Source organism: Oncorhynchus nerka, linkage group LG3 (assembly GCF_034236695.1).
Source record: "Oncorhynchus nerka isolate Pitt River linkage group LG3, Oner_Uvic_2.0, whole genome shotgun sequence".
NCBI classification, from domain to species: Eukaryota; Metazoa; Chordata; class Actinopteri; order Salmoniformes; family Salmonidae; genus Oncorhynchus; species Oncorhynchus nerka.
In genome coordinates, this window is record NC_088398.1 from 52,172,148 (window position 1) to 52,197,527 (window position 25,380).

At 42.2% G+C, this 25,380-nt stretch overlaps 1 protein-coding gene across 1 annotated transcript in view; it reads right to left on the reverse strand.

The window, feature by feature from the left end:
• LOC115125508 (inactive phospholipase C-like protein 1) overlaps window positions 1-25,380 on the reverse strand; it is a 198,009-nt gene that overhangs the window by 6,755 nt on the left and 165,874 nt on the right. Inside the window, 3 exon segments of the mRNA XM_065013322.1 lie at window positions 9,921-10,144; window positions 10,147-10,282; window positions 18,089-19,768. Coding sequence (XP_064869394.1) covers window positions 9,921-10,144; window positions 10,147-10,282; window positions 18,089-19,768 — 2,040 coding nt within the window.

Here is a 25,380-nt window from a genome sequence, read left to right on the forward strand (position 1 = left end):
CCTGATGAAATCACAACGTCAGATGAGGCTTAAACTCACACCTAGATAATGTCAAGCACAGATTAAAACAGAACATGTCCTTCTCCTATTGTCTGTGAGTATGTCAGGGAAAACTCTGGTCAGGTTCAGGTCAATCTAAATCAAGTAACAAGGCACTTGGGTGAACCCCTTATTACTTGAACTGAACCCCTAAAACCTGTGCTAGGGTCACAGAGGAGAATAGACATTAAAGCACCCATGCTAGACATCTACTGTACTAGCTAATGTGTTTGGGAGGGAGGGAATATACTGGGATCTGTTAGAGGTCTCCACTGAGATCAGACACACTGCCAAAACACTGAGGCCATTTTCCACCTGGCAGCACCGCAACTGGACCAGCAGTCACATTGGTGATTACCATAGCATAGCCCTCCTGAGGACAGAATGGGTTGGGTGTGAGGGGGCGGGGGGCTTTGTGTGTGTGTGTGTGTGTGTGTGTGTGTGTGTGTGTGTATATGTGTGTGTGTGTGTGTGTGTGTGTGTGTGTGTGTGTATATGTGTGTGTGTGTGTGTGTGTGTGTGTGTGTGTGTGTGTGTATATGTGTGTGTGTGTGTGTGTGTGTGTGTGTGTGTGTGTGTGTGTGTGTGTGTGGGCGGGCGGGCAGGGAGACAAATTATGAATAATAACAGACTGTGGCAGATGAGAATACAGCTGGACACATTGCAGAGAGAGACAGAGAGAGAGTGTGTATATGTGGAGATAAGCTGGTCTGTGCTGTAACCAGGTCTATGCCTTCTCTCTCTCCTCTGTTATTTATAGACTAACGTGTAATCCTCCTCAACCTACTCCCTCTCTCCTTCCTTCTTTCTCTCTATCCACCTCTCTCCCCTCTCTTTCATTACTCTCACTCCCTCTCTCTCTCTGTCCCTCTCACAAAGTTCACGTCACCCCACAGGGAACTCACAGGTAGAGTCTTATTTCAGCGCAGTCATGCAATCTATTCTAGCCCAAATCACACTCCTCCAAAACTCCTGCATAACAGACCATATTTCAACACTGGCTAAACATAACACAACAGCACATCGCCACTATCTATTCAGGCAGGAAAATGTATTCAAATGTATTTGTTAATTTTCAATATTTAGCTTTTTGTGTAAGAGCTGTTTGAAAATAATGGTTGGAAATTCAGCCTGTTCAGGTGGGATGGTTTTTGGCTCAGATCATGACATCACAATCGGATTATTCTGACCAATGAACCAGTCATATTTTATTTGCATATGTATCCTCTTACTTTAAAGGGGGAAGCGGGGTAGGCTCTAGAGCAGGGCCGACAAAACCGGGGCCCTTGGGCGACGTTTGGCCCGTCAGGACCACTAGGGGCCCCCTAAAGATATATATATATTTTTAGGAAGTGTCACGCCCTGACCATAGAGAGCCTTTTTATTCTCTAGTTTGGTTAGCTCGGGGTGTGACTAGGGTGGGTGACCTAGTGTGTTTATTTCTATGTTGGCCTGGTATGGTTCCCAATCAGAGGCAGCTGTTTATCGTTGTCTCTGATTGGGGATCATATTTAGGCAGCCATTTCTCCACTGTGTTTTGTGGGATCTTGTTTTTGTGTTGTTGCCTGTGAGCACTCCGGAACGTCACGTTTCGTTTGTTTATTGTTTTTTGTGCGGTTCACTTCAAATAAAAATGTCGAACCGATTTCACACTGCGCTTTGGTCCGAATGTTATTATGATGATCGTGACAGGAAGTCAGTCAGGGTCTCAACTTACTGTTGACTGTTAAGTTACAGTCGTCTAGCCAGCTATCTAAACCTTATAGTAATCATGGCCGAATTACTGACCAGGCACTCAAGGCCCGTGCCCAGGGGCCGTGACCTCCAGGTGACCCCCATTGATTTTGTTAGTCACTCTCACTCAGATATCGTATTAACATGGCATAAGTCATGGCAAAATGTGTATAATTGCAGGAAATTAGCATTACAACTGCTAAATTGCCTCTCCATCTCATGGCAAAATGAGTAGAATAGCATGAAATTAGTTTTAAAGCTGCCCATTTTTCTCTCCTCTGCCAAGAGGGGGGCCACTAAAATGTTTGCCCATGAGGTGGGGGGGCAACCAAAATGCAAGAAGGGTCCCTGCACATATTCATGTTATAAGCCTTATGAATATAGAAACTTGGTTGCAGTTTCTATGCTACAATGGTCAAATTTGAAATACATATTTAATACTGGTAATCATAGGTGTCAAGTAATATGGCTATGATTTGATTAATGTTTGAAGTGTAATTTCATGATTACTTAAAAAAAAAAAGCTATTGTTTCAAGACCCTAAAAAGCTATTGTTGACCTATATTTCTAAATAAATAATGTAAACCCTTCAGAATATGTTTTGGCCGACCAAAACCAAAAGTTTAAGCATCCCTGCTCTAGACGATCCTATCCGCCAATCAGGGCTGTGTATGTAAATATATTTGAATGTGTATGGATACACCCACACGATCAGACGGAGCATTTCAAAAGGAGACTCAGGGAAATAAATGCTCAAAAAATACATTTTGAGTTATTTTCATGAAATAAACACACACAGTGAATTATTATACATACAGTGATGATGTAAAAATTGTACTAAAAAGACTGCATGGGGCTTTAAATATATTTGGTTATCTTGGGTTATCTATACAGTACATTACAACACTGTCTGATATTTTTCAATTGACCTCAGTTCTGAAATATTGCTTTTCTCTGCAGACAAGTGGTAAATCCATAAGGGAACGTGAGCAAGTCCATACTACATGGAGAAGAGTAACTTCTTCGCAACACAGCAAGTGCATGAGGAAGAGGTGCCAAGATGGCGGCTTGAACAGACCCTTTTTTACCGAGCTCTGTACCAAACCTCAGAAAGATTGTGAAAAAAGAAGAAGTTTACAGTCATTACTATTACTGATTTTATTTGATCAAGATATAAGACCTTTCCTGTGACTGGAATGATAATTGGATCATTTATTTCGGCATGTCCAGGCAAAGTCGTGACAAAAAAAGAAAGGAAGAAGTTAGCCGTTCTATTGCTAATCAACAAGAGAGAAACGTGCTTATAGACAACTGCCATAACTACGCTTGGCCTATGGATAATATAATGCTTTCGAATGCTGTTGAAGATGACGAATTCCCCTCTTTACCGGTTACTCCGTGCAAACCTCCACCCTCCAAAAAAACCAACATGAACTCTGACATCGTGGCTACCCTCTCCTTACTCATCAACTCCAGGTGTGACGCCATTGAGAAAATGGTAGGCGCGAAAACACCATGGTTATCGAAGGCTTGAAAAAGACTGTGGAGATTGCATGTGGTGAAATCAAGGATGTGAAAACGAGAGTGGCAAAAGTTGAAAAAAGTGTGGAAAAGAATAACAATGTCTACCATAGACGTCTCACTGATCTGGAACAATACACAAGAAGATGGACCCTGAGACTCAACGGCTTGCCAGAGGTGGAGAATGAAGATGGAACCTGAGACTCTTCGGCTTGCCAGAGGAGGAGAATGAAGATGGAACCTGAGACTCTACGGCTTGCCAGAGGTGGAGAATGAAGATGGAACCTGAGACTCTAAGGCTTGCCAGAGGAGGAGAATGAAGATGGAACCTGAGACTCTACGGCTTGCCAGAGGTGGAGAATGAAGATGGAACCTGAGACTCTACGGCTTGCCAGAGGAGGAGAATGAAGATGGATCCTGAGACTCTACGGCTTGCCAGAGGTGGAGAATGAAGATGGAACCTGAGACTCTATGGCTTGCCAGAGGTGGAGAATGAAGATGGAACCTGAGACTCTATGGCTTGCCAGAGGTGGAGAATGAAGATGGAACCTGAGACTCTATGGCTTGCCAGAGGTGGAGAATGAAGATGGAACCTGAGACTCTATGGCTTGCCAGAGGTGGAGAATTAAGATGGAACCTGAGACTCTATGGCTTGCCAGAGGTGGAGAATGAAGATGGAACCTGAGAGTCTACGGCTTGCCAGAGGTGGAGAATGAAGATGTGCGAGGAGAGGCTATCCGTATCTGCCAATAAGTTTTGCCTGCAGAGAAGAACAAAGTTGGTGATACCATCGACGTTGTGCATCGCCTCGGCAAGAAGCAACAGCAAAACGATTCAAGAACGAGGGGTATCATCATCCTCTTCGCTGCCAGATTCTACATGGATGCTGTCTGGAAAGCTGCTAGGAAGAACGCCTTCCTTCAGAGCCATGGTATGCCTTTCGCCGAGCATCTCAGCCCGGAGGACATAGAAAGAAGGAACAAGTTCTGGCCAACGATCAAGATAGCACGAAATGAGGGAAAGGCTGCTTACTTCGTTGGAGGACGAGGCTTCATCAACGGTTCAGAAATCCATATTCCCCCCTAGAATCTCACCAGAAGGAACAGATTGATGGTTTCAGCCATGGTATTCTAATTTTCCTTATGCTGTTTACCTAACAAAGGACTATTTTTCGGAATACTCAGGTATTTCAATTTATTAGTTTGTTCTTGTATGACCAGAAGACCTATTTTGTTTAGAAACTTCTGAAGAAGACTGAAAGCTGTATTTATTTTGTATGTATACAGTAACTAAGATACTGTTTTAAAGGGCATACAGGTCTGCTCTGACTTTACACGGTTATTGTTATATTTAGTTATTAATACTTATTTCCAAGTGAAACAGGTCTTAGGAACGTTTATATGTAAAACATTTTTTATTCCATTTTTTTATGATCAGTTTTCATATGCACTTAAAATAGTAGGTACCCTTTTATTTATTTAAATTATTATTTTCTATTTTATTTCTCAGAATAGTTCCTGATTACACTAAAGAGGGTTTTTAGTCTCTCTTACCAGAACCCTTGGTTTGGTCTTGAACATAATTTTCAGTTGAGTTGAATTTAAAAGCCAGATAACGTCTAGCTCAAAGTTGATGGAATAAGCTATTTTCACTTTAAATTGACTTAAATGGTGCAGATCTCGGTTCCTTATCGTTTACGTTCACTGCTCCTATGTTTTGTCTATAGTTTCTCTTAATGCTAGGTGGTTACGAAACAATGTGAAGCGCAAGGCCTTATTTTGATTTTTTCAAGAGTCTCACTCAATTTCGGCTAATGCCAACTTCTGGAGGTCACAGTGGGGCAACGATATTTTGCTTTCCCATGGATCTGAACGCTCCGCTGGTGTCACTACATTGAAAAATATTCTACACTCTGAATGTGACCCCTTTGGTCACTTTATTTGTCTTGTGATCAGTTACAATGACATTACACTCATTACTGCATACTTCTATGTGTACAACACCAAACATGAGAATGATGAGTTGCTTTAATCTATAGAAACATACAGTATACTTCATTGGTCTAAATTTCCCAATTCGTTATTATTGATAGGAGGGGACTTTAACATTACTATAGATAATTCAACTGATAGATGGCCCCCAGGTAGGCCAACCAATCAGAATTTGGATTTAATACTTTTTATGGAAAAGTTTGATCTTACTGATATATGGAGAGAGAGGTTTCCGGCCGACAGATCATTCACTTGGAGTAACAAAACAGGTTCCAGACAATCCAGAATATATTTTTGGCTTATATCCAAATGTATTGATAGTGAGTGTGTTACTACAAATATTTGTACTACTCCCCTCACAGACCATAGGCCCATTTACATAGATATCAAAATATTTACCCCTGATACTAACCTTGGTAGAGCATCCTACTGGAAGCTAAATATCTCATTATTAAATAATGATATAGTTACATTTGAGGTTAAAGATCTGCTCTCACACTTTTGGGAAAGGGCTTGTGAAGAAAAATCTTATTGCAAGAACTGGGAGCTCTTTAAATGTGAGGTGTCCAAATACCTTAGAAAATATGGTAGTAATATTGCTAAGACCAGAAGAGCTGAGGAGGAAAATGTGATCTTTAAGATAACTTCCCTTTCTCAGAGGTCCCCAGCCAGCCTCTAGGGGGAGGAGAAGATGGAACTCATTGAGTTACAAAATAAACGGAATAAAATATATAGATTAAAAGCAGAAGGAGCCTTTATTAGATCTAGGAAAAAATGGATTGAGGAGGGAGAACAGAATTCATCCTATTTCTTTAGACTTGAGAAGTTTCACTCTAAAAATAACACTATCCATAGGTTAAACATTGATGGTGTTATTACAGATGACCAAAAATGAATCGCTAAATACTGTAGCAATTTTTACAGAAAATTGTATAGCTCTACGTACTGTCAGGAATACACAGATATGTGTTTTAACTCACTGAATAATGTTCACTCTATCAGTGATATAGAATCGAAACAGTGCGATGAACCCATCAAAGTTGAAGAGATTATAGAGTATCAAACATCTAAAGAACAATAAATCACCAGGTGTTGATGGAATTACATCAGAATTTGACTAATTATTTTCTGAACAAGTAGCTCCCTTCCTATTTGAAGTCTTTTTTAGAGAGTATTAAAAACAATGTTCTCCCTCCTACAATGAGTCAGGGGTTAATAACACTGATACCTAAGCCTAAAAAAGAAGTGCTGCTCATCGACAACTGGCGTCCAATTTGTCTTCTTAATAATGACTATAAGATATTAGCCTTACTACTTGCAAAAATAATTAAATAAGTCCTGGATGCAATCATTGATGAAATACAGTCTGGCTTCATGAGGAACAGACATATTTCTAACAATGTCAGACTAGTATTAGACATACTTGACTACTCAGACCTAATAACTGAGGATAGCTTCATATTATTTTTAGATTTTTATAAAGCATTTGACACAGTAGAGCATCAGTTCCTCTTCCACTCCCTTGAGAGACTTGGCTTTGCGGATTTTGAGAGACTTGGCTTTGGGGACTTGGCTTTGGGGACTCTCTATGCAAATGGTAACAGCTCTATCAAATTGAAATATGGCACCTCAGCTAGATTTGAGTTAAAGAGGGGAATTAGGCAAGGTTGTCCTATCTCTCCGTACCTGTTTTTATTAATCACCAAACTTCTTGCAAATTCTTTAAATAATAGTCCTGTACAAGGTATTTCCATAGCTGGTAAAGAAATGATTATAAGCCAGCTGGCTGAGGATACTACACTTTTTCTGAAAGACGCTAACCAAATTCCCATATTGATCAATGTGATACAATCCTTTTCCAAAGCGTCTGGTCTATATCTTAACATTAATAAATGTGAACTCATAGCTGTCAAAGATCGTGTGACACCTTCATATTATGGTATTCCAGTAAAAGAAGAACTTACATATTTAGGCATAACCATTACAAAGGATCAGAAGTCTAGAGGCTTACTACATTTTGACCCTCTTATTAGAAAAACCCAGAAGAAGCTAAATCAATGGCTACAGAGGGACTTATCTTTAAAAGGTAGAGTCCTAATAATCAAGGCTGACGGTATCTCTAGACTAACATATGGTGCTCTATCTTTATATCTGGACAGTAAAATAAGCAAGGAGATAGACCAGATGCTTTTCAACTTTCTGTGGAGAAACCATACCCATTACATTAGGAAAACTGTTGTAATGAACACTTTTCAACTTTCTGTGGAGAAACCATACCCATTACATTAGGAAAACTGTTGTAATGAACACTTTTCAACTTTCTGTGGAGAAACCATACCCATTACATTAGGAAAACTGTTGTAATGAACACTTTTCAACTTTCTGTGGAGAAACCGTACCCATTACATTAGGAAAACTGTTGTAATGAACACTTTTCAACTTTCTGTGGAGAAACCGTACCCATTACATTAGGAAAACTGTTGTAATGAACACTTTTCAACTTTCTGTGGAGAAACCGTACCCATTACATTAGGAAAACTGTTGTAATGAACACTTTTCAACTTTCTGTGGAGAAACCGTACCCATTACATTAGGAAAACTGTTGTAATGAACACTTTTCAACTTTCTGTGGAGAAACCATACCCATTACATTAGGAAAACTGTTGTAATGAACACTTTTCAACTTTCTGTGGAGAAACCATACCCATTACATTAGGAAAACTGTTGTAATGAACACTTTTCAACTTTCTGTGGAGAAACCGTACCCATTACATTAGGAAAACTGTTGGAATGAACACTTTTCAACTTTCTGTGGAGAAACCATACCCATTACATTAGGAAAACTGTTGTAATGAACACTTTTCAACTTTCTGTGGAGAAACCATACCCATTACATTAGGAAAACTGTTGTAATGAACACTTTTCAACTTTCTGTGGAGAAACCGTACCCATTACATTAGGAAAACTGTTGTAATGAACACTTTTCAACTTTCTGTGGAGAAACCGTACCCATTACATTAGGAAAACTGTTGTAATGAACACTTTTCAACTTTCTGTGGAGAAACCGTACCCATTACATTAGGAAAACTGTTGTAATGAACACTTTTCAACTTTCTGTGGAGAAACCGTACCCATTACATTAGGAAAACTGTTGTAATGAACACTTTTCAACTTTCTGTGGAGAAACCGTACCCATTACATTAGGAAAACTGTTGTAATGAACACTTTTCAACTTTCTGTGGAGAAACCGTACCCATTACATTAGGAAAACTGTTGTAATGAACACTTTTCAACTTTCTGTGGAGAAACCGTACCCATTACATTAGGAAAACTGTTGGAATGAACACTTGAGAGAGAATGAGAATGGTGAGTTGAATTTTCAGGACTGTACTACCTTAAATAATACTTTTAAGATCAATTGTATAAAACAATCCTAAGAAGACCCACTTCTATCTGGAATTGTATTCCTCATCATGTCTTCTCTATTTTTGGTGGCCTTAACTTCATGTTGTTTTGCAATTATAATATTGACAAAGTTCCAGTGAAACTTTCTGCTTTTCATCGGCAGGTTTTCTTGTCATGGTCCTTAATAAACACAATTTTTCTCCACACAGATATTATATATGGAATAATTGGGATATATTGTATACAAATACTTCTTTGTTTTTAGAATATTTGTTCCAACATAATATCCTATTGGTGAGCCAACTGGTAAATGCAGAGGGTCTTTTACTCAGTTATAAGACCCTCAGAGCCTACCTTCTATTGACCCTGTTAACTCATCAGTAGGAAAGATTTGTTTCTCTTTTGATCCATTCAACAACAGAGCGATACGAACCTTGTTTCAGCAGGAAGTTGTATCTATACCTTGTGTCATGCCTTATTGGAATGGATTTATTGATAGTATCTGTTGGAAAAAAGTGTGGATGTTGCCACACACATACCTACTTGTTAACAAAATTAAGGAAGTTTCCTTTAAAATTATTCATAAATATTATCCTGCCAACCACTATATGAAAAAGTTTAAGGAAAACATCAACTCAAATTGCTCCTTTTGTAGTAACCACCCAGAAACAGTGTTGCATCTTTTTTGGCATTGTATTCATGTAAGACATCAGTAGATTTATAATTGAACACTTTTATGAAGTGTACACTATTGTGTAGAGATGTACTGCCAGGATTCTTTACCTATGATAGGAATCAGCTGAAACATTTTTATGTAATTCATTTCATTATTCTTTTGGCCAAATTTCATATTCATAAATGTAAATTTACAAACAAAAACCCACATTTTCTTACCCTACAAAAAGAAATTGAACTGTATTTTAAGACAATTAAGTACTCTACTAACAAAAAAGCTGTTAGAATTATAAGCGTATGTATGTCCCTTAAGGTCCTTGTGTAATGTGATATTGTACCCCCTAGCCCCGCCCCCAGCCCCGCCCCTAGCTCAATTGTCCACTGTATATAATCTATATATACTTGTGTTCCCTCATGTACTCTCTGTATTGATTTGTTGTTAATAAAAATTTAATTACATTTTAAAAAAGAAACACCAAGTGCGTGAGAAACACCCAGGTATGAGTAACACCCTCCAATCACCCTCTGACCTCTAACTCCTGACCCTCCTCTCACCTGTGCGTCCTCCCGCAGGTCTGTGGCCTCTCTGAGATGGGTGTTAGCGGGACGGAATGTATCATCCAGAGCTTTAATACCCGTGTTCCGTAGGGTCACGTACTCTCGCCCCCGCCACACCCCTCTCCGCACAGACAGACCCCTCCTCTGGGCCCTGCCCCCCCCTCGTCGGTTGGTCACGGCAACATGGACGAACAGGCTAGCGTGGGGCAAGGGGTCTCCTCCAGACCCAGCAGGGGCACGTTGCGGTAGCCCGGCTGAAGGCACTCGAAGGCCACGCTGTACTGGCCAATGAAGTCGTCTCCAATGTAGTCGTCGTCCAATACCACGAAGCGGAGGAGCGCCAACTCTGGCATGTTCACCTAGGAAGGACAGACAACAACCAATCATGAGCCAAGGTGCAGTGACAGACAAAATCACAGGAATGTTACCGAATGTTGTACACAGACACAACTCTTGCTTGTTTTAGAACACTGAGTATGGTTACTTCACACAATAATACGATTATTGCGGATAGTCAGATTAATATTATAGTTTGTTTAAAACATTTACATGCTTTGCATGAACAAACAATTTCCCTACTAATCCTGTTTACATGGACACGTCTGAAATCAGGCTACCTGATGGGACTTAAATAAATGTAGAAAATCAGTAATCAAAATAAACATTCTACCACAGCAACCATGTTATTTTTGCGAAGCCTATTTGATTCTGAGTTTGGACATATAAAGTTTGTATATGAAAACTATTTCCATGCATACTTTCAGTTTTTCCAAACTCACTTGACTTGCGTTTCTGATGCTGGCACATGCGCAGATCAAATATACCGCTGGAGCTCTGATGAAGCTGTTTTACAGGTCCTAATCATTCTAAAGATTGGTTAGAAAACCAGGTGCTTTAATCAGCGTATGCTTACTTCAATTTTGACCGTACGCTGATTAAGGAAAGCAGAGTAAGGTGTTAACATGACTATTGCCATACTCAGCCTACTGCCATACTCAGCATACTGCCATACTCAGTCTACTGCCATACTCAGCCTACTGCCATACTCAGCCTACTGCCATACTCAGCCTACTGCCATACTCAGCCTACTGCCATACTCAGCATACTGCCATACTCAGCCTACTGCCATACTCAGCATACTGCCATACTCAGCCTACTGCCATACTCAGTCTACTGCCATACTCAGCATACTGCCATACTCAGCATACTGCCATACTCAGCCTACTGCCATACTCAGCATACTGCCATACTCAGCCTACTGCCATACTCAGCCTACTGCCATACTCAGTCTACTGCCATACTCAGCATACTGCCATACTCAGCCTACTGCCATACTCAGCATACTGCCATACTCAGTCTACTGCCATACTCAGCCTACTGCCATACTCAGCCTACTGCCATACTCAGCCTACTGCCATACTCAGCCTACTGCCATACTCAGTTTGACATCGGATTGTTATTGTGCGTGTTAACATAGTCCCTGATATGTTTTATTGGTTTTCTAGTCATCTCCCTTTAGTTCATTCTGGAAAAAAACTATTGTATAAAGGACAATGATTTCAACTAGAAATAACAATATCAGTTTTAATTAAATAAAATGTTTTAAAACAATAATAAGACAGTTTTAACTAACAAAAGTTGTGCTTCTCCTCTAACGTTCCAATAGGATCTAACAGCATCACCAAGATAACCCGACATAGATTGTGAGAAAAAAATGAAAACCTGCATAATTTATCTAACCTTTATTTAACAAGGTTAGGTGAGTCATGGAGAACAGCTCTGGAACAACTCTGGTGAGTCAAGATGTTTATAAACAGATATTATCATACTGAGACATTAACATTTAATCATAGTGGTGGATGTACATTCATATAATATACACTCCATATGTTCATCACAGGGCACATAATATTATAATAATATTGTCCATGACACACAAAAGTATCGCACATAGACACATACAGTGCCTTGCGAAAGTATTCGGCCCTCTTGAACTTTGCGACCTTTCACCACATTTCAGGCTTCAAACATAAAGATATAAAACTGTATTTTTTTGTGAAGAATCAACAACAAGTGGGACACAATCATGAAGTGGAACGACATTTATTGGATATTTCAAACTTTTTTAACAAATCAAAAACTGAAAAATTGGGCGTGCAAAATTATTCAGAATGTGAAATGTCAGTAATAGTAGAGAGTGATTTATTCCAGCTTTTACTTCTTTCATCACATTCCCAGTGGGTCAGAAGTTTACATACACTCAATTAGTATTTGGTAGTATTGACTTTAAATTGTTTAACTTGGGTCAAACGTTTTGGGTAGCCAAGCTTCCCACAATAAGTTGGGTGAATTTTGGCCCATTCCTCCTGACAGAGCTGGTGTAACTGAGTCAGGTAATAGGCCTCCTTGATCACACACACTTTTTCAGTTCTGCCCAGAAATGTTTTATAGGATTGAGGTCAAGGCTTTGTGATGGCCACTCCAATACTTTGACTTTGTTGTCCTTAAGCCATTTTGCCACAACTTTGGAAGTGTGCTTGGGGTCATTGTCCATTTGGAAGACCCATTTGCGAGCAAGCTTTAACTTCCTGACTGATGTCTTGAGATGTTGCTTCAATATATCCACCTAATTTTCCTCCCTCGTGATGCCATCTATTTTGTGAAGTGCACCAGACCCTCCTGCAGCAAAGCACCCCCACAACATAATGCTGCCACCCCCATGCTTCATGGTTGGGATGGTGTTCTTCGGCTTGCAAGCCTCCCCCTTTTTCCACCAAACATAACGATGGTCATTATGGCCAAAGAGTTCTATTTTTGTTTCATCAGACCAGAGGACATTTCTTCAAAAAGTACGATCTTTGTCCCCATGTGCAGTTGCAAACCTTAGCCTGGCTTTTTTATGGCGGTTTTAGAGCAGTGTCTTCTTCCTTGCTGAGCGGCCTTTCAGGTTATGTCAATATAGGACTCGTTTTACTGTGGATAAAGATACTTTTGTACCTGTTTCCTCCAGCATCTTCACAAGGTCCTTTGCTGTTGTTCTGGGATTGATTTGCACCTTTCGCACCAAAGTACGTTCATCTTCTGTGAACATACCAAAGTACGAGCTGTTTAAAGGTATAGTCAACTTAGTGTATGTAAACTTCTGACCCACTGGAATTGTGATACAGTGAAATAATCTGTCTGTAAACAATTGTTGGGAAAATGACTTATGTCATGCACAAAGTAAATGTCCTAACAGACTTGCCAAAACTATAGTTTGTTTGTCACGTTCTGACCCTAGTTCTTGTGTTATTTCTTTGTTTTAGTTGGTCAGGACGTGAGTTGGATGGGTGTTCTATGTTTTGTGTTTCTAGCTTGGGTTTCTTATTTGGCCTGATTTGGTTAGTCATTGTCTCTGATTGGGAACCATATTTAGGTAGCCTGTTTTCTGTTGGGGTTTGTGGGTGGTTATTTTCAGTCTTTGTGTGTCTTCACCAGATAGAACTGTTTTGGTTGTCACTTTGTTGTTTTGTGTTTTTGAAATGTTCAGTTTTCCATTAAAAAAGATAAACACTAACCACGCTGCGCTTTGGTCCTCTCTATCTCCAGACGACAACCGTTACATTGTTAACAAGAAATTTGAGGAGTGGTTGAAAAACAAGTTTTAATGACTCCAACCTATGTGTATGTAAACTTCCGACTTCAACTGTACATACATGCAAGCGTGCTCGAGCTCGTATATGTCCACACTGACACACACACAAACATATAGAATTGTTTATTCACATTGGGTGGCATCAGTACAAACAGTATTAATCAGACAAAATAAATATATTGGAATAAAACCCCATGCGCATGGTAAGGAATAAATGAACTAAGACTATAAACACTCAGAAACACACAGTCAGAGGACTTTTGGCTGTGTAGGTTGTGTATATGTACATTGTGAAAGGAGACACAGAGAGTAGTTAATTATGAACGACACATAAACATCCAATAAAACGCACGCACCCACCCACCCACGCACCCACCCACGCACCCACCCACGCAACCACCCACGCAACCACCCACCCACCCACGCAACCACCCACACACGGACCCACGCACCCACCCACGCAACCACCCACGCACCCACCCACGGACCCACGCACGGACCGACGCATGCACCCACACAGGCACCCACGCACCCACGCACGCACGCACACACCCACGCACCCACCCACCACGGACCCACGCATGGACCCACGCATGCACACACACACACACACACACACACACACACACACACACACACACACACACACACACACACACACACACACACACACACACACACAAACTCAAGCTGGGCAGATGAAGATAGTGAGAAGATATCTGTAGAAACACACACAGTGGCCATCCATTGGTTTCTAGGCTTCCAGTATGATGAATGTGTTTGGGCCAGAGGGTAGAGAAGAGGGTGGAGACTATCCATCTCAAACCACACTGTGTTTATACATATACCTAGCCCACTATGGTGTGTGTGTGTGCGCGTGCGTGCGTGCGCGCGTGTGTGTGTGTTCCTTCCTGTGCTGTGAGTTATAACCATATTAGGTCTTCGGGCTCTTAGTGACAGGAAGCAAACAATCTGAACCAGCTAAAGGCATTAATTCCAGAGGACGGCTGTATTAGTGTGCGTGTATTAGAATGTGTGTGTATGAGTGTATTCTTTGACATGAATATCATTTTGAGATAAAATCCAAGTACAGGATACAGCGTAATGTACCAGTACAATCAAATGCTTACTTGCCAGCTCAACCCCAGTCTGTGGTTCTTCTTCCAGATGTGTGTGCATGACTGAATTCTTTCACATTGGTTTCATTTTAATACATCTGTTATTTCCTGTACTTGAGTCTTTGAGTTGAAGACTGTGTGCAGTATGTTGTGAACATGCTCCTCCCTCCATCCCCCACATGGTACTGCCCACATGTTGACTACCTATAAACAGAACTGTTGGAGAGAGGAAATGGATTCTAGACCGGGGGGAGATTGTAGATTATAGACAGGGTGAAGGTTTGCACTCAAAGACCCCTGAGTCTGTGCTAGTCTAGATTTTAATGTTTTAGCATGGAGCACTATCCATCTAATAGGGCTGCAGTTAATGGATGAAGAACTAGAGAATATGTCAGTCGAAGTGAGCACAGACAGAAGTTTAGGCAGCCGAAGGCTCTGAGTGGGTGACAGAGAGAGACCCAGAGGGTGAACTGTGTGCGAGAGAGAGAGAAAGAAAGAAAGAGAGAGAAAGAGGGTGAATTGTGTGTGTGTGAGAGAGAAAGAGGGTGAATTGTGTGTGTGTGTAAGAGAGAGAGAGAGAGAGAGAGAGAGAGAGAGAGAGAGAATTGTGTGTGTGTGAGAGAGAGAATTGTGTGTGAGAGAAAGAGAATGAGAGAGAGAAAGAAAGAGAGAGAAAGAGAGAAAGAGAGAGAGAGAAAGAGAGAGAGAGAGAGAGAGAGAGAGAGAGAGGGGGGTGTATTCTTACTTATAACTAAGTCCACTCAGGTAGATAGAACCCTCCATCACTGCTACACACACACAAACAAGCACACAGGCATTCATACACATACATACACGCACACACACACACATTCATACACATACATACACGCACGCACACACACATTCATTCACATACATACACGCACGCACACACACATTCATACACATACATACACGCACGCACACACACATGCAAGCACACACACATGCAAGCACACACACAAACAAGCACACAGGCATTCATACACATACACACACGCACGCACACACACATGCAAGCACACACACAAACAAGCACACAGGCATTCATACACATACATACACACACACATGCAAGCACACACACATGCAAGCACACACACATGCAAGCACACACACATACAAGCACACACACATGAAAGCACACACACGTAGCCTGCATCCTATCATGACTGTCTGCTGTGGTGGAGTATGGACAAGGGGTGGGAAATGGGGCATCATGCTTCATGAATGAAGAGGTCAGTCTGAACAGCAACAGAGACTCTATCTCAGCCTCATCCCAAAATGGACGCTATGTGTTTCCAAAAAGGGCCCCATGTGTCTCTGCCTAGTTTCCCTCAGCAATCTACACACAATACCCAATCATGAGAAAGTGAAAACAGGCTTTTAGAATATTTTGCAAATGTATTAAAGATAGAAAATAAATATTCAGCCCCTTTGCTATGAGACTCGAAATTGAGCTCAGGTGCATCCTGTTTCCATTGATCATCCTTGAGATGTTTCTTCAACTTGATTGGAGTCCACTTGAGGTAAATTCAATTGATTGGACATGATTTGGGAAGGCACACACACACACCTAAGGTCCCACAGTTGACAGTGCATGTCAGAGCAAAAACCAAGCGCTCAGGACCTCAGACTGGGGTGAAAGTTCACCTTCCAACAGGACAACAACCCTAAGCACACAGCCAAGACAACACCAGTGGCTTCGGGACAAGTCTCTGAATGTCATTGAGTGGCCCAGCCAGAGCCCAGACTTGAACCCTATCCAACATCGCTGGAGAGACCTGAAAAGAGCCGTGCAGCAACACTCCCCATTCAACCTGACTGAGCTTGAGAGGATCTGCAGAGAAGAAGGGGAAAAACTCCCCAAATACAGGTGTGCCAAGCTTGTAACATCATACCCAAGAAGACTCAATGCTGTAATCGCTGCCAAAGGTTCTTCAACAAAGTACTGAGTAAAGGGTCTGAATACTTATGTGAATGTGATATTTCAGTTTTTTGTTTTTAATAAATTACAAACATTTCAAAAAACCTGATTTTGATTTGTCATTATGGGGTATTGTGTGTAGATTGATGGCGGGGGGGACGACGACAATTTAATCAATTTTAGAACAAGGCTTTAACGTAACAAAATGTGGAAAAAGTCAAGGGGTCTGAATACTTTCCGAAGGCACTGTATCTACCCGTACATGGTCAGATTAATCTGTGTGTGTAAACCAACTGAAATTCAGAGAAGAGAGGACATTTTGCCTGTCCTCACTTGTAAAAAGGCTATTTTAGGCTTAGGGGTTAGGTTTATAGGGTTTGGGTTAAGGTTAGAATTTGGATTAAGGGTTAGTGGTGAGGGTTAGGAGTTAGGGGTTATGGTTAGGTTTAGGGAAAATATCATTTTGAATGGGAATCAATTGTTGGTTCCCAAAAAGTCCTCACAAGTACAGTAAGACATAACTGTGTGGGTGTGTGTTTGTGTGTGTGGAGTCACGCCACATTACCCTCTAGTCCCCCACCAAGCCTTAGGTTACAGGCCACAGGACTAATGAGCAAAACAGAGCTCAACCACTGGCTTTAGTTTCTTTCTTACTTGTAAAAAAAAATCTATACGAAACATTGTAGTTAATGTTTTCTTATCAGTCTTTGGTGCAGTATGTTCATTTGAGACTGTAATTCTCCTAACATGAGACAGTGGATAGAAGAAAGAAGTATTGTTATACTCTGCACTACCAACTAGCCTAGCACGCCACACCACTGGTCAACAGCACCAAGGCAACTCTCCAACTGTTCCTTCTCCGTTCCCATGTTTCACATCATGTTTTATAAGCCCTGGCCATCTGTCGTCATAACTAAATCTTCCACAACGGCTCAGGGGAATCACAATGGCTCTGTCTGTCTGTCGCTATGGGAATGAATAATGTAGTTAACTGTCCTTGGGAGCTGGAAAGACTCTATACAAACACTTCTTATTCTTGAGTATCCTTATGAAACTGATGTTTTCGTCATTATTATCAGTACAGGGACAAACATAGACCATATTCTGTCTAGACTTAGCAAGCAAAACCGGTTGGAATGACTCTCAGTTTCTGATTGTAACGATGTCCTTTCAGCGAGTTTTTACCTCCTGTTATGCCATTAGATGTTTACGTGTATGAACACTCAGCTTGTGGGGCGACCGTGCTCTTAGTCTGAGGTTATGTTGATGAACCGTGCTGTACTCTCACATGTATCTGTAGCTTCCACATGTTAATCCCATGTGAAACTCCGTGTTGTTGTTTTTGTCGCACTGCTTTGCTTTATCTTGGCCAGGTCAGAGTTGTAAATGAGAACTTGTTCTCAACTGGCCTACCTGGTTAAATAAAGGTGAAATATAAGATAAGAATAAATGACTGAACTCTTACCTGAAACTCAAAGGTCTCATCAAACAGTGGGCCATCCTGGTTCTGTGCGGCGGTCCGGGTCCGTTGCTCAGCGCAGTCCGCTGGTACCCCATGTAGCTCCAGAACCACGTAGGGATCTATAACCTCTCCTTTGGCCCCAGCGCCCTGCGGCTTGGGCAGGTTGTGGGCGCTGATCACCTTCACCCTGAGGGTCTGAGGTGGTACGCCGGGCACACACCCCTGGGTCACGGCACTGAAGTAGGAAACCTCATCTCTCATGACCCCCGGGCGCAGCACGAAGCCACAGCCCCCGTTCTGGATGAAGCGTCCCCTGTGGAGGTCCAGCATGGCCCCGGGGGTCTGCTGGTTGAGGGCCACCAGCTGGACCCCGCCCTTCCAGTACCCCTGGGGGTTGGGGTTGGAGGAGTCCAGGCGGACGGAGCTGGGCCGGACACGGGTCAGGGTACGCTTGGTGAAGCCTACTAGGTCCTCTGGGCTCTCACTGGCCAGCCGGCCCGCTTCTCCTTCCCCCAGGGAGCACAGAGTCCAATAGAACGAATCAGGGAGTAAGGGCGTGCCTGGCGTTGAGGGGGTGCTGGGTGGGGAGTGCTGCTGTCCTTGTTTCCTTATTTCTCTGTGGTTGTAGAAGCTACGGCTTCCAGTTCTTGCCACGCTCACCAGATCCGAGAGCTCGCGTTGGAGGCGGAGTCTCCTGGGCTGAGGGGGAGGGGGTACCACTAAAACCACACCCAGTTCCTCCTCTCCGGGGATGGTCATTCGCCGGCCAGCCAAGGGTCCGCCTCCCCCTATCTCCTCATCCTCCTCTGATACCTCTCCCTCGGATCCCTCCTCTTCTGGGGGTAGCTTCTTCCCCACCAGCAGCACCCGGCCCTTCAGCTGCTCAGGGGAGGGCAGGGTGGTGGCTCGCCCCACCGGGCTGACCGGCAGGGCCTCAGGGGTGTAGAGACGTGTAGAGAACACCTTCCTCAGGTGCTGGGCCAAGGTACGCTGCTGGGAGGGGGAACAGCGCTGGCACAGATAGAGCAGAAGCGGGTAGGGCGAGGTCAGGAAGGCGTACTTATTCACCACCTCCAGAGCACTGCGGATGGTGACCGGGGCGTGGTGGTGATGGTGGTGGTGGCGGTGGGTATCAGGACCATAGTCTACCCCCAGGAGAGGCTCCCCCTCTGGGCCGTCTGTCACCCCCAGCTCCAGGCAACGACACCCGGCCTGCAGAGCCCTGGTCAAACCCCCTAGATCAGCCCTCCCATGGACCTGGTCATCCAGGAGATAGGACCGATAGGAAGTACTGATGTAGTAGTGGGACAGGGGCAGGCTCATATCCTGACACACTCCCTGGTGCTCCACGTCAAACAGCTGGCACTCTGGAGACTGCAGGTAACGGGCGAAGCCGTCAAGCCCCAGCAAGCCTCTCTCTCGGCCTGGTCTGGAGGGCTCAAAGCGTAGGACCAGCTCCAAACAGCCCTCAGCTGTGGCCAGGGACAGGCCCTGCTCCGTCTCCAGAAAGAGACGAAGGTCCTGGGCGTCCAGGCACTCGCGGTCCTTAGAGAGCTGGACCAATAGGAAATAGACATCTGGGCGCGTGCAGAGTTCGCAGAAGGCCTCCTGGAACTCCTCACGTGTCACGTGAGACGTCAGCTTCTCTTTGCTGCGCTGGATCTCCTTGAACCTCAGACGCACCTGGAGAGAAGTAGGGGAGAGGGAGAGGGAGGGAGAGGGAGAGAAGTAGGGGAGAGGGAGAGGGAGAGGGAGGTGGAGGTGGAGGTGGAGAGGGAGGGAGGGAGGGAGGGAGGGACAGATACAAAGGGAGCAGGGGATAGATGAGAAGAGCAGGTTTAGAAAGGGCAGTCAGATTTTAATACTCCACAGAATGGATGAATTATTGAGCTACAATATTCAATAATATCTAATGACTGAAAAAGACGGGAAGTCAATTCCATCCGTTCCAATCAATGCATGGGATCAAATTTGAGGTGAATTAATTGTTATAATATTTTATTGCTCATTATTTTTCAAAAAATTAACTGAATTTAATTTCAGGTCATTTCCATCTTGGAACAGATATGAAAGTCACCCTGGTTATATGGCTTAGCAAACTACTCTACCCCGTGCCCCTGGCCTACCCATCCATTCATGCCAAACTGACTGCAGGAAAGTCTAGACACCTACACACACACACACACACACACACACACACACACACACACAGGCAGCTGTACTGGCTTCAAAACCAGGGCCTGAGCGTTGATTCAAACAGATTAGCTATGGAGCCATGTGCACTCACACACTTACACACACACACACTCACACACATACCTCTGACTGGCTTTATTTAGATCTGTGTATTTCCAGCTGCTATCTGACTCCGTCTCCGCCTCCTCTCCTGCTTTCGTTTGTCTGGAGAATATCCCAAAATATATTCACCCATCCTTGCAAAAATTACCAGTGGCATGTATCAGCTTACTTTAATGTTAGGTCGATAGCAGTCCTTGAGATTTACTGTCTATACAGTACATTCAGAAAGTACATTTTGTTGTGTTACAGCCTGAACTTAAAATTGATTACAGTTTTTTCCAACTGCTTACACACAAAATCTTTTCATGTCACACGATTTTTGAAACCTCTCACTTAAAGTGCATAACTACACACCAAATATCCAAAACCATAAGCTATTTCTCAGCCTTTGACTCAGTTGTCAATTGCATAAAACACTTTTTTCAAAACACTACACACAATTCTCTACCTAAAACACAAAAAATCTAACAGGAAGGGACTTGCTTTCCTTTTCCAAACACAACCAATCAAAATGCTACACTTATTCACCACACACACTCCTCACATGTGCAAACATGTGCAAACACTAATAGCTTAACTGATCACTAACCAATCACTGCTTTACTGTAGTATAGGCCTATAAATAGGTCATAGGTCAGATGACCTGTTTTGAACAATGGATGGCAACAATGGACAGAGAGCAAGAGGAGTAGGAGGGAGAGGAAGATGAAGAAGAGGACGAGGGCAAAGAAGAGAAGGAAGAAGAGCCATCTCTGATGAGATTAGGGCAACACTTGTTGATCATGTGATCAACCACGGTTTGACCACGAGAGAGGCTGGACTGAGAGTCCAGCCCAACTTGAGTCGATTTACAGTGGCGTCCATAATTCGAACCTTCAGAAATGAGAACAGGTATGCAACTATCTAATGACTATTTTAGCATTACAGTAATGTACTGTAAAATACGTATGACTGCATAGTATTGCATACACATTTGTAACTCTAAGCCATCCATTTACTGCACGGCATTGAATGAATGAGGTTGGTTATCATGCTGTACTACATTTTTTTGTACATTGTTTACAGTTCCTATGCTGAACACATACTGTGTTTGAATTCTGTACAGAGTGGAAAGGCAAAGACATCATGGAGGACGAGGACGCTTGTTTACAGATGTACAAGAGACTGCAATTATAAATATGGTTTTGGCCAACAATGCAATTAGGAATCGAGAGATAAGAGAGCATATCTTGAAGAATGACACCATATTTAACAACATCAATGCTGTAAGCCTGTCGACCATACAACGCATCCTCCAACGGCACCGAGTGACGATGAAACAACTTTACAAGGTGCCATTTGAGAGAAACTCTGACAGAGTCAAGAATATGCGACATGAATTTGTAGAGGTATGTATGCAACACTACTTCCAGTACTTCAGACATACCATATTTACTCATCTGTATATTCTTTTGTCTGTTACAGAGAGTATTGGAGCTGGATTACCATGTAATTCGCCATGAATTTATGTGGATGAGGTTGGCTTCAACCTCACCAAAACCAGGCGCCGCGGAAGAAATGTAATAGGACAGAGGGCAATTACCAATGTCCCTGGACAGCGTGGGGGTATAACTAACTATATGTGCTGCCATCACTCAAAACGGGGTCCTCCATCACAATGCCACACTGGGTCCGTACAACACCGGCCATATGCTCAGGAGCCTGCTAGATTTGTGGTTTTATGGGACAATGTTAGTTGTCACCGGGCTGTTCTGGTCCAAAACTGGTTTGCTACCCATCCACAATTTGTAGTTTTGTACCTACCCCGATATTCACCTTTTCTAAATCCCATAGAGGAATTCTTCTCAGCCTGGCGCTGGAAAGTGTATGATCACCAACCCTATGCCCGCATGCCGCTTCTCCAGGCAATGGAGGACGCATGTGGGGACATAGAGGTTGCCTCTGTCCAAGGTTGGATACGTCATGCTAGGAGATACTTCCCTCGATGTTTGGCAAGAGAAAGCGTATCTTGTGATGTGGATGAAGTATTGTGGCCAGACCCAGGCCGGAGAAGAGATGAAGGGTAGCTTAGCACTGGTGACTGCCCCCCCCTACCAATTCCTGGACTGTCCACCCGGGACGCCACACACACAATTGTGTTCTTTACTGTCTAAAGAATATACTTTTGGTTTACATATGTTTATGGTTTTGTTGTATGCTACTGTATACACAGTAATGTTTGGCCGAATAAATATTTTCTGTTTCTACATTGCATTGGTGTTTACAGTGTACTTGTTACCCCTCTCAGCAGATTACTTTCACTGTAGAACATTGTATTGAAATGTAGATATAAGCCTATGAAAGACCAAAGAGCTTTAGATTTAGAACAACAGTGTTTACATGGTATATCCAAAAATGTACTATTATGAAAGCAGTGTTTGCCATTTGATGCAAATGCTTCATTCTGACATGTGTTCACGGCATTTTGAATGCAGTGTTACATTTTGAAGGAGATGTGAGGCAATTTGCATTTTGTGTGTGCAGTTTTGGGAATTGTGTGTAGACTTTTGAAAAAAAGGAGACAGTTTTGAAAACGTGTGTAAGCAGTTGGAAAAAACTGTAAATTAAGATTGTTTTGTCACTGGTCTACACACAATACCCCATAATGTCAAAAGTGGAAGAGTGTTTTTCGAATTTCTTCAAATTTAAGCAAATATTAAATTAAATGTCTTGAGTTATTCAACCACTTTGTTATGGCAATACTAAATAAGTTTAGGAGTAAAAATTAGCTTGCATGGACTCATTCTGTGTGCAATAATAGTGTTTAACATGATTTTTGTATGACTACCTCATCTCTGTACCCCACACATACAATTATTTGTAAGTCCCTCTCTCAAGCAGTGAATTTTAAACACAGATTCATCCACAAAGACCAGGGAGGTTTTCCCAATTCCTCACAAAGAAGGGCACCTATTGGTGAGTTAAAAAATCAATGAGTAAAAAAAAGAGCACACATTGAATATCCCTTTGAACATGGTGAAGTTATTAGTTACACTTTGGATGATGTATCAATATACCCAGTCACTACAAATATACAGGCATCCTTCCTAACTCAGTTGCTGGAGAGGAAGAAAACCTCTCTGGGATTTCACCATGAGGCCAATAGGGACTTTAAAATAGTTACAGAGTTTAATGCCTGTGAAAGGAGAAGTCTGAGGATGGATCAACAACATTGTAGTTACTCCACAATACCAACCTAAATGACAAAGTGAAAAGAAGGAAGCCTGTACAGAATAAAAATATAACATGCATCCTGTTTGCAACAAGTCATACTGCAACAAATGTTTTGTCCTGAATACAAAGTGTTATGTTTGGGGCAAATCCAATGCAACACATTACTGAGTACCACTCTTCATATGTTTGTCATGACGTTGGCCTGGGTCAGATGGTTGCCACGGCCGTTTATGACAGTCATTAATACCTTTTTTCCTCCTTTTGCCTCTCTCTACCCTACTGAGGTTACATTTGCAAAACCCTTGGTTAACATAGAGATTCTGGGAACGTCAGAAGATGGGGGGAAATGAACTATATTCTGGTAATCCGACCAATGGAGCACATGCGGTGGTATTTAATGAATATGATGTCAGTTTGGTTGTCATCTGAGACATTCTCATCAATGATAAGATGACATAAACTCTACCGTGGAAAGTCTACACATCAGAGTTATCGGATTCACATGGTTGTTGTTCAATTTAAATGTTTGAATATGAAATTATTTGTGATGGGATGAAAAGAAATGTGATTTTAGCTTCTAAAATGTGAGATGTGGATTTTCATAAGATAGGGCTGCGCAATCAGTGGCCCGTCCACGTGAAGAGACAGAGGTTGTAAACTATGAAACACACCCCTTTTCTCCCTTCCTATATAAAGCCTTGACGACAATAGAACTTCCTGTTCTGGGGATGTAGGACGACGGTCCTATGTCAGAATGGTTCAGATAATAACTACAGAACGGAGCCAACATCAGCGTGAGCTTTGGTTGCGAATGTTATGAACTTTGAACTCTTATTCACTACAGAAGTGATACCTCCTAGCCGTTGAGTTAGCAACCGAAGCTGCAAACGCAGGTTAGGAAGGAACAGACAGAGTATCCCGTCTACCACACAACGACGTTACTACAGCGTATTCAATTGACCACCAGAGACATTCTTCAAAGGACAAAGGACTCGGTTTGGCAACACGGCCTTCCATCTACCACCAGCCTACTGAAGAGCAGCTCAGAGTAAATGTTTATTGCATTTTCCTTTTCCGAATTTAGAATGCATAAGATACTGTATTTACGATAGCACAGCTTCTTCCCTTTGTTCCTCAGTCTTCCCGCTCTTTCACTCAAACCCAGCCCCTTTTCTTTTGTGTAACAAGCTGTCATATCTGTTCCGCCCGCTAGGGACGTTTTACTTTATGACGTAATTTGTAATCAAGTTATGATTAATTGTGTGTATGTGTACGTCTGTGTGATTAGTTAGGTATTTAGTAAATAAATAATTAACCCCAATTTTGTATTGCTGATTCAACTTGTTAGCCAGGGTTCCTGCAGATAAAAGAATGTACAACTTTCAGATGAGACTGAATTAAGATGACGATTGATATTGACTGCTATTGATGTAAAATATTACTAGGTCTTTAAGAGTTTATTCGGAAGATAACAGCTCTATAAATATTATTTTGTGGTGCCTGACTCTCTAGATAATTACATTTACATGATTAGCTCAATCAGGTGATATTAATTGCGGAGAAATTATTTTATAGAATAGCATGTCATATCATTAATCCGGCATAGCCAAAGACACGACATGTTTATGCATAGTGGTGGCTGCATCATGTTATGGGTATGCTTGTAGTTGTTAAGTACAGGGGAGTTTTTCAGGATAGAAAATAAATGGAATGGAGCTAAGCACAGGCAAAATCCTAGAGGAAAACCTAATTCAGTCTGCTTTCCACCAGACACTGGGAGATGA